Genomic DNA, 12,223 nt, shown 5'->3' with positions numbered 1-12,223 from the left:
AAATGTAGCAAAATTTATTTTAAAAATATATAATTTTTTCCAAATTTATGAATTGGAAAAATATAAATTTTTTTCAATTCATATTTTTAATATTACATGATCAGTATAAAATAACAGATGGAGCAGTATCAATGTGTTTCTGAAATAGAGCATGAATTTCTTGATTTTTAGCTTTTGTGGAAGTGATTTGAAACATATTCCACCTACAGGACAAACAGCGATAGAAGCCGGGGAAGAGAGAATCAAACATTCAGAACACAAGGTCTGAATAAAAAAAAGAATGTGGTTGACACATGCAGCAGCATGCAGCAGCTCTTTGACTCTGCTCATCTGCTCATCCCGGACCTCCGTCCGATTCAGCAACCTGCCCTCCTGTGCCGGAAACAGGCGCAGCGGGCCGTCACTTTGCAGAGGCAGGGGCAGAACGGCACAAAAGAAAGAAACCCACAAGCATAGCAATGTGGTGAATCATGGGAATTTCCACCGGTGTTTTGCATTCACATGGTGACTGACACTCGCCATTACTGAGGGACTGTAAATGCTGAGCTATGTGTGTTTATGTGTCTTTGCAGGACAAGTGGACAAGGATCCTAAAATCCGCCCCTCTGATAATCCACTGGTTCTTCATAAGGGAAACTCGTTGAACCTCACTTGCAGGTATGCAGCGCAACACACCAGTGATGGTGAAGTTTACACTTCCCCAAAGCGGCATGAGTTCTTATCCATATTTTTAACATAAATTACAATTAACCAGATTGATGCTGCAAAAACACAAAATTGTACCAAGTATTATTCGTCCAGTTTCTAGTGAAAATATCTTAGTACACTTGAAATAAGAAGAAACTAACTTAAAAGTAACTTTTCAGCAACATATGAGCTTTTTTTTAAATCAATAACTCCTCAATACTGATCAGTACTTTTTCCACTGGCAGATTGTTTCACTTATAACATGAGGAAATATGTTAAAAGCCTAGTATTTAAAAAAAAATCTATTTTAAACATTTATTGACTTAAAACAAGCTCATATGTCTTGTTGAAAAGTTACTTATGAGTTAGTTTTGTCATATTTGAAGTATATTAAGATATTTGCACTAAACTTGGCCAAAAGTACTTGGTAAGATTTTGTGTTTTTGCAGTGTATGGTCTTAAACAGCTTGACATAGTAAATATTTCATAGAAGAAATATTCAAAATATGACTATTTATTATGAAACTTTATGAATTTTTATGCATCTGTTGGTATTTTTGTGGACTTAATCCACATAATATAAACTTTTGGTTGTAATGTAATTTTCTTGCTTTTATGTCTTATATGAGGCTGCAGACCAGAGGAAAAATAAACAGCCACAACGAAATGGGGAGAGCGTTTGACAGGAACCAGTGGTGGTGGTCCAAATTTATCAGCCTCTTGCTATTTCCTTTAGAGCTGGTGGGACCCAAGTGTGCTACATCCACATTTATGAAGTATTTGGGGCATTGCATCATTTCGCAGGCTTGCAAAGAATGCACAGAAACTAGTGGCTATCTAATGTAATGCTTCCCTACAAGGCGATGTATGGCGAGCCTCTCGTAGGCATATAGGCCTGCGTTGTTTTCTGTCACTGGATGAGAACTAAAGGTTGGTTGACCCAAAATTTCTGCAGGCAAAGGCAACGGCATACTAGACATGTTTGATGTTCCTCTGGGATCGCTTTAATGAGAGTTTTAAAATGGGTTCTGCGTGGAAAGAATGTGTTAGCTGAGCACGTCTTTCAAGAGAAACATGTTCCCATGTGAAAGTTCAAGGTATCGGGTGACTCGAGATTAACTCCAAATAAACTCAGGATGAACATCAGGGCAGAAAATCCCCAAAGGGGGGGAAGCAGCCGCTGTTGTCCTGAACCGAAAAGATTGCAAGGCCGTTTGCCAGCTGTGACACTTAAACTAAAAATAGTTCTGAAATATGCAGAGTTGGTAAATATCATCATCTGCGCCTCTCTCTCTTTCTCTTTCTTTTTTTCAGAGGTCATGGCATCTTACAATGGATTCTTGCAAAACGATTGATCCTGTTGGGGGAGGGTGTTAAGGTGGAAAAGTGTGACTCCAGGCATCATTCGCACTGCAGCAGACTCACAGTCACACACCTAACGGCCAACGACACGGGGACGTACACCTGCAAATACTCCAAATCTGGCTCAGAGCATTCCACCTCAGTTTACATCTATGTGAAAGGTGAGACAGAGGAAACTATCCTGACAAAATGTTGACCCGATGCATGCCTACAACGTTTTAAAACCTGATTTAAGGACTGGTGCTGCTACACACCTGAATTAATCAATCAGAGCAACACTCCAGCTATGTTTTTGATGAAGGAATAAAATGATATGAAAATAAAAAACATCTATTTTACACACCTTTTTATAATATTATGCATCAAATGTTTTTTGCATTTTTTTTTATTAAAGCCAATATGAATCAGTCCTTATCAAACAAAGCAGTTTAGATTTTTCCCAAAAAAAATTTCAAGAGTTGATTTTTTTGCATGTTAATTTTTTCTATGCAAATTTAAGAAAAAGTGACCACACTGCAAAAACACAAACTCTCACCAAGTATGTTGGTCTAGTTTCTAGTGCAAACATCTTATTACACTTGAAATAAAGCAAAACTAACCTACAAATAACTTTTCAGCAAAACATGGGAGCCTGTTTTAAGTAAAAAGATCCTTAATACCGATGAAAAAGTACTTGCTCCAATGGAAGATTGTTTCATTTACAATAAGACACTTTCCCCTTTTTATAAGTGGAATAATCTGCCAGTGGAATAAATATTTTTCATCAATATCAAGGAATTATTGACTTAAAACAATCGCCTATATGTTGCTGAAAAGTTACTTATAAGTTAGTTTTGTTTGGTAATATTTTGTGTTTCTGCAGTGCAAAAAGTAGATTATTTTTTATTCGTCCATAAATATATCCAACAACATTATTAAATCTAGATTTGTAGAAAAGGGGAAAACATTGTTCTTCAGAAGACCTGCCAAGAAATAACAGACCAGCAAAACACTCAGACAAGCCAGAGAGGGTTAGACGTCAACCTGATAGATAACCATGAGGTCAAAGGTTATCCCAAATGAACTGCAAAACGTCAGAGTGTCAGTCAAACCTGCAAACCTGTGTTTTATGAAAAATGGTCCCAGATTCAAGAAGAAAACATGAAAAAAGATTTAGAAAAGTACTGGCAGATCATTTCACATATAAGATATTTCCCCATGATATAAATGAAATTACATTTATGGGGTTATAATTTAAGTAATTATTGGCTTAGAATGAGTTCCTACATCTTGCTCAAAATTTTGTTTTGTTTTATTTCAGCTGCACTAAAATATTAATATAATTTATAAAAACTGGATCAAAAATACTCTGTAAGATTTTGTGTTTTTGCAGTGAAACATTTTGAAAGAAAATGACCCAAATCCTGTTCTTTTACCAAGAATAAATTTGCTTAATTGAGCCAAAACATTTTTTAAACTTGATGTCGATTAATACAGTTAACATGCAAATTCCTTTTTAAGTTTTGGATCTACAATGAACATAAGGAAAGCTTTATTTGCTTTAGTATTTATTTTTTTAATTTTTTTACTAGTTTAGACTCAATGAATTTGACAAAAAAAAGTTTGGACACCTCTGCTCTAAATATAGAGATAAACAGTGCAAAAACACCAAATCCCACCAAGTATGTTTAATCTAATTTCAAGTGCAAATATCTTAGTACAATTGAAATAAGACAAAACTACAAACAAAAGGATCCCAAAATATTAGGCATCAAAATGTCTTTTCTTCTTAAAAGCAAATATTTATCAGTCCTTGTGAAACAAAGCAGTTATTTTCTTTACCTTTTTCAACATATTTAGACCCCAAATTTTAGCTTTGTTGATGATCTTTGGTGCAGAATAGCTTAAGTATTAATGAATACCAGAAGCAAGAAGGACTTGCAGCTATATAGAGTTGTGTTTATCCTCCATTTTTCTGGTAGTCTGCAGCCTCCTTCATTGGTTTTCCTCTGGTTTCCTTAGAGAAACAGAGAGAAGGGGAGCAGTTTGTGCTGTGGTTTCTCCTGGAGGTTAAAGGGTGAGCCTGATTGCACAGGAAGCTCTGGTCATTGACTGATTTCCTGCTCCTGCTACTGTTTTCCAAAGTCTTCCCTAAAGCATTGCATCGCACCGGTTACAGTTCCTGTACTCTTCAAACGGAGCCTGAGCTGAAACTCCAAATTAAAGAAGTTTATATAAATACAAAGCTCTTAGATTTGAGTCCAAGAAATGGTTCGCATTCGAACGAAGCTGGATACTCTTCATTTCCTTTCCTGTTGCTCTGGGAATGTGGTTTCCACTCTGCCCGTGTTTAGTCTGGCAAACTATTTTCAAAGCCCCTCAGTTGTTTATTAGATTATGATACACGCTTACTTCTCAGATAAAAGTCCCTTCATCACGCCAATAATGCTTGACCTCACACCGATCGCAGACTGTTTGAGTTCCCACCGTTGTAGTTTGATGCCTGGCTGCCCAGCAGGCGCTAAGCTAAGAGCTCCTCCTGGGCTCTGCAGCCTTATCTGGGCAGAATTAACTAATCGGTTCATCTCTGCGTTGAATTCCTGGACTTTGTCCTTTTTCAGCGCAGGCCGTCCAGCTGGGAGGCTCGAGCAATAATAAAAATACGTGCCAATCCTTGGAGCGTCATGGGAAGTTGGAGACAATCCCAACTGACTCTGAGCGAATTATGACTGCACAGACTTTATTTCTAAAGGAGGGATGGGAAACCTGAAATGCATAAAGTTAGAGGAGGATCAATTCTTCCTAACACTTTGAACAATAATGTGATAAATATATTGATTATGACAGATGTTGTAATTCTGCCTGTGTATATATTTTTAATTTTGATGTTATGACGCATAAATTAATGCAAACATTTAAAACAAAAAAATATAACATGTAAAGTGGCTTTCTAATAAAGCAAGATTATTGTTTGTTTCATTATGTCTGTTTCTCTCTTTCCTTGTATCTTTCTTTCTCTCTCTCTGTTTCTTTATCTCTTTCTTCCTTTCTTTCAGTCTTTCTTTCTATTCCTACTTTGTTTCTTTTTCTGCTTAGTTCTACGATTCCTTCTTTCTCTTTCTTTTTCCCCTTCTTTTCTTTCTTTCTTTTTCTGCTTTGTTTTACTTTTCCTTTCTTTCTTCTTTCTTTCACTCTTTCCTTCTTTCTCTATTTTGTTCCATCTTTATTTGTTTTCTATTCTTTGTGTTTATTTATCTGTCTGTCTGACTGTGAATCTGGATTCTTTCTAATTATCTTCCATAATTTTAAATTAAATTTGTGTTTTTAATATTTTATAATAAATATAAAGGACTGAAACATCTGGAAGGTTTAGTCTGAAGAGAAAACATTGTGGGTTTTTTTTGTTTGTTTTTTTTTATAAGAGAGCTCTGCAGGAATCTTGCTCCCAGAATCTCAGCCTGTTTTTTAACGGCTTCTTCTGCTACATATTTTCATATTTGATGCTAATTTTGGTGGCTTTTTTCCTTTTGTAGACCCTGAACAGCTGTTTGTTGAGCCCTACTCCTTTAATAGACCTCTGTTTCTGAGCATTTACCAACATGAAACCACCTTCGTTGTGCCGTGCAGGACCACCTCACCTGACGCTGTTGTACGTCTGACGGCGGTAAGAAACGTTCACACACGCCTCCTTCTGCTTGTGAGGTTAAATAATTGTAAGCGCTCATGTGAAACTCTGAAAAATCACGCGGTGCATCATCTGAGAAAACAGGACTGTTGTTAATTTAACAGCAGGGAGTCTTTATTTATCATCAGTGGAGGGTCTCTGTCACGAACAAAACTGGTTCCCACACCCTAAGTGTGGTCAACATATTTTTACTCAAGTGAAAGTAAAAAGAAGCCGTCCAAGAACTTACAAAAGAGTATAAAAGTATTTGGGGAAAAAGGTGACTCATGCATTGCAAAAACAAAATTTTACACAATCTTTTTTGTCTAGCTTCTACTGCAAACATCTTAGTGGACTTGAAGACAAAACTAGCTTACAAGTAACTTTGTTGCAAGAAACATAACCTTGTTTTGGATCAATATTTCCTTCAAATTTATGAAAAAGTTCTAGTTTCATTGACAGATTATTTCACTTACAGTAAGACATTATTCTCATGTCATAAATGAAATAATCTGCAAATGGATCTAGTACTTTTTCATCAGCATTAAGGAGTTATTGACTTAAAATAAACTCTTATTTCTTTGTGTAGTGAAACATTTAGACCAACAAAACATGATAAAATGTTGTGTTTTTGCAGTGTGATCAAAATATTCATCATTTAAAATTTAAAAATTACATAATCAGATTGACCAAAATATGAAGTTATGTGGAAATGTTGGTATTTTAAGAACGAAGGTTTTGTTCTTCATTCAGTGGGTAGACAATACAGAAATTTTAGTTAATTAAGCGCAGCGATACTTCTCACTAAGATTAAACTAAAACTAAAAAGTACAGCACAGTAAAATATTCCTAAAAGTGATTTTTTTTCCAAAACGTTGCTCCAGCAAATGTAACCCAACTCTGAAGCTGCGCATCGGTAAACGGAGTCGTGTTGTCTGCTTCCTGTGAGGACAGGAAGGTGCTCCAGGAGCTCTCTTCTGCAGAAATAGACCCTGGGACCAAATTTAGCCTCATATCTTGTCTAAGCATCAGGAAATGTAACAGAAAAGAAACAGCACAGGGTTCAGGAAACGGCAGGTATAAAGCATTTAACGATATCCATTCATTATTTCATCTAAAGTTTATCACATCAGAATTTAATGGCACAGATTCTAGAAACTTCCTGTTTTTATCACAACTATGACACCCTTCCTTCCTTCCTGGCCTCCTTACTTCCTTCTCATCCTTTGCCTCTTGTCCCAGTCCAACGCTTGTCTCCTGACCTGGGAACAAACAGGAGCAGGCACGTACAGCTTTTTCAGACTCTGTGCTCCACTTGCATGAATGATTGCCGAGGTCACGCTCAGTATACACAGTTAAAACTAATTAGATGCTCACTCTAGCAGATGTTAGTCCCCAGGTGATCTTAGTAAAGCAGAAGTTGCATATTAAATGAAGTTGAAACCTTTTCTCTTCAGTCAGTGATTGTTTTTGTACGTCCATTTGTGTCTCTACTGCTTCTAAAAAAAAAAACCCACAAACACTTAAAAAGCTGCTTTTTTGCCAATAAGATAAAAAAAATTTTGGTGTCTGAAAAATGAGCCAAGTCAAAACCATGTCAAAAACCTTCCTATTATTAAGTTCCAGTGCACCGTTACCTAGCAACCCCAGCAGAATTCTGCCCGTTACCTAGCAACCCAAGCATAGCTCCAGCATATTTGGCCATCTAAATTTTACCACAGTGTTTGCTGTATAATGGCTGCTGGAAAGGAAGAGTGTTTTGTTATTGACTTACCATCCAGAAACCACTTGCTGCATTCTTGTTGGTTGTGCAGGAGGCTCTACTAAGCCTTTTCAAAGATGTACGGTTGTATAATTGCGCATGTGTTTCAGCCATTTTCACATGCAAGCGTTGGGTTTGGGGGCATGGCCAGCAGCAGCTTATGTTATTTCATAACATTTCATTATGAAAGGAGCTCAAAATAGGCAGAACTGAGCAGACTAAAATATCATCATCTTAGAATGATTTTATGCAAAAAAAGAAATAATAATAATAATAATAATAATAATAATAATAATAATAATATGTTTTATGCATCCTATAGACCTACAGTAGCCATGTTCAAAGAAGCCTAATAGGTGAACTTTAGAAGTGTTGCTTAAAACAAGTAACCTTGCTTTTATCACTACAGAATCCACCACTTTCAAAAGAAGTAGAGACGGTGTGGGATCCCAAAGTAGGGTTCACGATTCCAGATAATTACTATACGCAGCTCACCTGTAGATCTCACTTTGGTGGGAAAGACTTCACGTCCTCCTACATTCCACACAAATTCTGTAAGTTCAAATTTTATTCTGAGAAATATAACAAATATAAAATATAACATTTACTAACATATTTTCCTCTGTTCTCCAGCTAAAAATATAAATAATTTAAAAGTCACACCAGATCATGTCAAAGTGTTGGTTGGCGACACGCTTGTCCTTAACTGCAGCGGGGAGACGGGCCCAAACGGAAGAATAAAGTTCATCTGGGTTTTTCCAAAGCTTAAAGTAAGCAAGGCATGGCTTTGTAAAAGTGACCGTCAAAACTTACAGCAGTGATGTTTAATGATGCTTTTTTCTCCCCAGGAAAATCGATACCATACGAGCAAAGCTGATCTGACACCTGGTGATTTTAACAAAATGAGCAAAACTTTGGTGTTGCCAAATATAACAATGGCAGACAAAGGAGTGTATCTCTGCACAGCTACGACTGATGGAATAACATACCACAATGCTTCAGCAAGAGTAATTGTCTATGGTAAGCATGATGTAACAGGGGGTCTTCTGTAGTGATATGAGAATGATATTATTCATGAAACAGAGTGGGTTTCTGTTTTATTTATAATTTCTCTTCTGCTGCAGAGCATCCATTCCTCAACATATCTCATAAACACAGCAACAGCGGCAGAGTGATTGTCCGAGAGGACACAAAGAGGATTGTGTTAGAGCCTAGAGTCAAAGCGTTGCCACAACCAGACGTGATTTTATGGTAGGCTACACTTTACAAGAAAACAAGTGGAATAAGGTTTCCTGGTCAGATGAGAACACGGTTTGACTTTACATGCCAGTTCTTTGTATCTGAAAACTGACACTGTTAGTCTATGGTGAAACAAGGTGGAGGCAGCATCATGCTGTGGGAATGTGTTTCGTTATGATGAACCAGAAAAAGACTAGAAACTGGGGCAACAACATGGGAAAAATGTCTTATTAAAAGTAAAATAATCTGCCAGTGGAACTAGTACTTTTAAAAAAAAGAAAGAAAGAAAAAGTATATTAAGTAATTATTTATTTTATTAATTTATTTAAGTTAGTTTTGTCTTATCTCAAGTTTAGTAAGATGATTTGCACTGGACCAAAAATACTTGGTTATGTTTTGTTTTGTTGCTGTGAGAGGATGTTGACAATTTCCTACACTGCAAAAACACAAAATTTTATGTATGTAAATTTTATGTATTTTTGGTCTGGTGCAAATCATCTTAGTAAACTTGAAATAATATGTAGTAAACTAAGTTAGTTTACTAAAGTAAGTTAGTAAGCTAACATAGTGGAGATTACAAGGTAGTAAACTTGCAAACTAACAGGTTAGTTTACTAAACTTAGGTAACTAAGTCAACTTAGTAAACTAACCTAGTTTAATAACTTGTAAACTTACAATCTGGCTCAGATTGCAAGTTAGTTTTGTCTTATTTCAAGAGCAGTAAAATAGCTGCACTTAAACTAGACCTAAATACTTTGTTTACTAAACCAAGTTAGTAAGCTAACTTAGTTTACTAACTTGCAAACTAATTTTGCTTACAAGTTAGTAAACGAACTAAATTATTTTTGTCTTATTTCAAGAGCAGTAAAATAGCTGCACTTGAAACTAGACACAAATACTTTGTGAGATTTTGTGTTTTTGCAGTGTATGCATCTGCATTTCAAAAATCTGCTTCAGATAATAATAAAAACAAATTATTTCAATCATCATGACTACATTTTTTTCTCCCTCCAAATCCCAGGTACAAAGACGGCGTCGCCATTTTTAAGAACTCAACCTGCTACAAGATGTCTGGCTACAGCTTGTCCATCCTCGAACTGAAGGAGAGGCACTCTGGGGTTTACACCATAACCGTGGGCAGCCGGGGCATGCTCAGGAATCTGAGCTACACTCTGATCGTTGAAGGTAGGCGCTCTGAGGTAATGCGACTGAGGCCCAGCTGCTCTGGACGGCAGGTAGCAGCTCCAGAATGAGAGGAATTTGGGGGCTTGTTGTTTCCAGCGCTAGATTGACGTAGCACAGGCAGCTGTTGTTGATTACTGAGGCTCTTCTGAAGGGGCTTGGGGTGGCGTGTAAATGGCCAGAGCGCTATTGTGCCGCTCGCATGTGTACACACAGACAGGGCTGCTCACAGAAAGAAAATGTTCCATGCAACAAGTACAAGAACCTGGATTTCAGTGTTTGGATGACTTTATGAGCGATGCTGATGGCCGTTAACACTTGAGGCTGTAAACATTTTAGGCCTATTATGGGTAGTCTGGTTTCTATAGAGAACAGAGAGGCACTGCTTGCCATGGTGGGGGAGAGAGGGCGCAACCTTTTCTATTAACTTCTTCAAAGTTTTCTGAGAAATCCCAATGGCATACCAAAAAGTGGAAAAATTGGACCCCTTCTGGCGTGTGCAATCTTCGTTTATGATCCTTGACTGTTAGGCTTTGTGCCAGTTATTGGAATGACAAAAAAAAAAAAAAAAAAAACGCGCTCAGACAGAAATAAACAAAAACAAATAAATATTTCTGGCAACGATTAGAGAACTATGTGGGTTTTGATGTTTGAAGTTATGAACGAGTTCTGGATGCTTGACGCATGGAGGTGGGATTTTTCATACTTCAACCTTGTACAACTAACAATTATTTAAGTAATCGATTATACTATCAATTATTCTGATGATTAATCAAATAAAAATGGGTACATTCAGCTTTTTTTCTTTTAACCACTTAAGCCATTTCTTTGCGATACAGTAACATAATATGCAAGGAAACTATTCAGTTTCCTTTTTTATGTTATTGCATTTTACCTCCTAAAATGCAATAACATAGCATTCCTTTGGTGAATGCTTGATCATTTGTAGCAAAAAATGCATCTCCAGCTAAAAATACTTCTAACATCAATGGTTTCTGCATCAATACAGTTCAGGGCTGATCTGGTGATTATTTATCAATTAACTGATTAAAAATTTGATAGCAAAAGGTGCTTAATATGTGTTTTTTGTTAGTTAGTTAGTTAGTTAGTTAGTTAGTTAGTTAGTTAGTTAGTTAGTTAGTTAGTTAGTTAGTTAGTTAGTTAGTTAGTTACAAAATTTGAACTATGAAAATAAAAACCTTTGCCACCTGAGGAGTTTTGGGTAAAATATATTTACACGCAAAAGTTTTTTTGTATCCTAAATGCAATTTTTATATATTTTTTGAACAGTTTTGGCTTTGTAACTGGTTTTAGTATATTGATTTTTCAGCAAATGTGCTTTTTGTGAGTCTATGTACTAATGACTAATCGATTCAATCATATTTGAACTACTTGCACCATTCTTACGTTTTTATATATATATATATATATATATATATATATATATATATATATATATATATATATATATATATATATAAAATAAATTTTATCACTTATGGTCATATTTGTATTAACATCTTGGATGCAGTAGCTTGTCAATCCCATTGGGGATCAATAAAGTACATTCTTCTCTCTTTTAATCACAATTAATCAAAATGAATCACAACTAATCACGATTAATCCGATTAATCACTGCAGCTTTGTGAATATTTAGGAATTGCTGAGTGATCTGGACAACCTCAGGAGTTGGGACAAGTATCTTGATCTGTTGCTCATTACACGGTTGAATCAGTGACCGGAGCGTGAGGTCGCAGAAAGGTCGCTCTCTGACCTCCAGGCCCCTGGATTGCCAGCCTTCTTGTCATTCTTCTTCTGCAAAGTATCTAAAGGACAATTGGACTCAAGGATGCCTTTTTCCCCTCAGCTATCCATCATGATTGTCGTTTTTCATTAAAAGACATTATGGGATACCACAACCTGTTTCTCTCTGTTTCCTCGCAGTTAAGCCGACTATTTTTGAGGCGGAGCTCTCCAACCAGGACGTGCATCTGTACATGGCTGGCAAGCAGCAACAGCTGACCTGCACCGCCTTCGGCGTGCCGCTGCCCAGCATCACCTGGCTGTGGCAGCCGTGTCACACCAGAACAACAGTGAACAGTGAACAGTGAGTCACCATCTTATGTTTTCAGTCACGGTTCTGTAGCTTCCCACTCGACAAAAAACTTTACTGGAAGCTAAAACATCAAGTTCACAGAGGTGAGACCAGATCAGTGTTTTGCAAGTCTCAAGTCTTTATCTTCAAGTCCCAAATCTGAAACTTGAGATTTCAAGTCCTTTCGAGTCTTTTTTCTAATGAACCGGTTCAGCATTATGATGGAGACAGAGAGAAACTCACTGAGTTCAGT

General features: G+C 36.7%; 1 protein-coding gene across 2 annotated transcripts in view; it reads left to right on the top strand.

Moving 5' to 3' along the window:
- The window catches only part of kdrl (kinase insert domain receptor like), a 58,949-nt gene that overhangs the window by 11,661 nt on the left and 35,065 nt on the right, over window positions 1–12,223 (top strand). For both annotated transcript variants that reach the window (XM_015023627.1, XM_015023632.1), the window contains exons 2-10: window positions 573–657; window positions 2,002–2,210; window positions 5,562–5,692; window positions 7,864–8,008; window positions 8,088–8,224; window positions 8,303–8,474; window positions 8,579–8,705; window positions 9,715–9,878; window positions 11,820–11,982. In XM_015023627.1, coding sequence (XP_014879113.1) covers window positions 573–657; window positions 2,002–2,210; window positions 5,562–5,692; window positions 7,864–8,008; window positions 8,088–8,224; window positions 8,303–8,474; window positions 8,579–8,705; window positions 9,715–9,878; window positions 11,820–11,982 — 1,333 coding nt within the window. The remainder of the gene's footprint in view (window positions 1–572; window positions 658–2,001; window positions 2,211–5,561; window positions 5,693–7,863; window positions 8,009–8,087; window positions 8,225–8,302; window positions 8,475–8,578; window positions 8,706–9,714; window positions 9,879–11,819; window positions 11,983–12,223) is intronic.

Source organism: Poecilia latipinna, unplaced genomic scaffold (genome assembly GCF_001443285.1).
Source record: "Poecilia latipinna isolate Pla-1442-1.1 unplaced genomic scaffold, P_latipinna-1.0 Scaffold90, whole genome shotgun sequence".
NCBI lineage: Eukaryota > Metazoa > Chordata > Actinopteri > Cyprinodontiformes > Poeciliidae > Poecilia > Poecilia latipinna.
The sequence above is the reverse complement of the archived record's forward strand: the minus strand, read 5'-3'. Positions and strand labels throughout refer to the sequence as shown.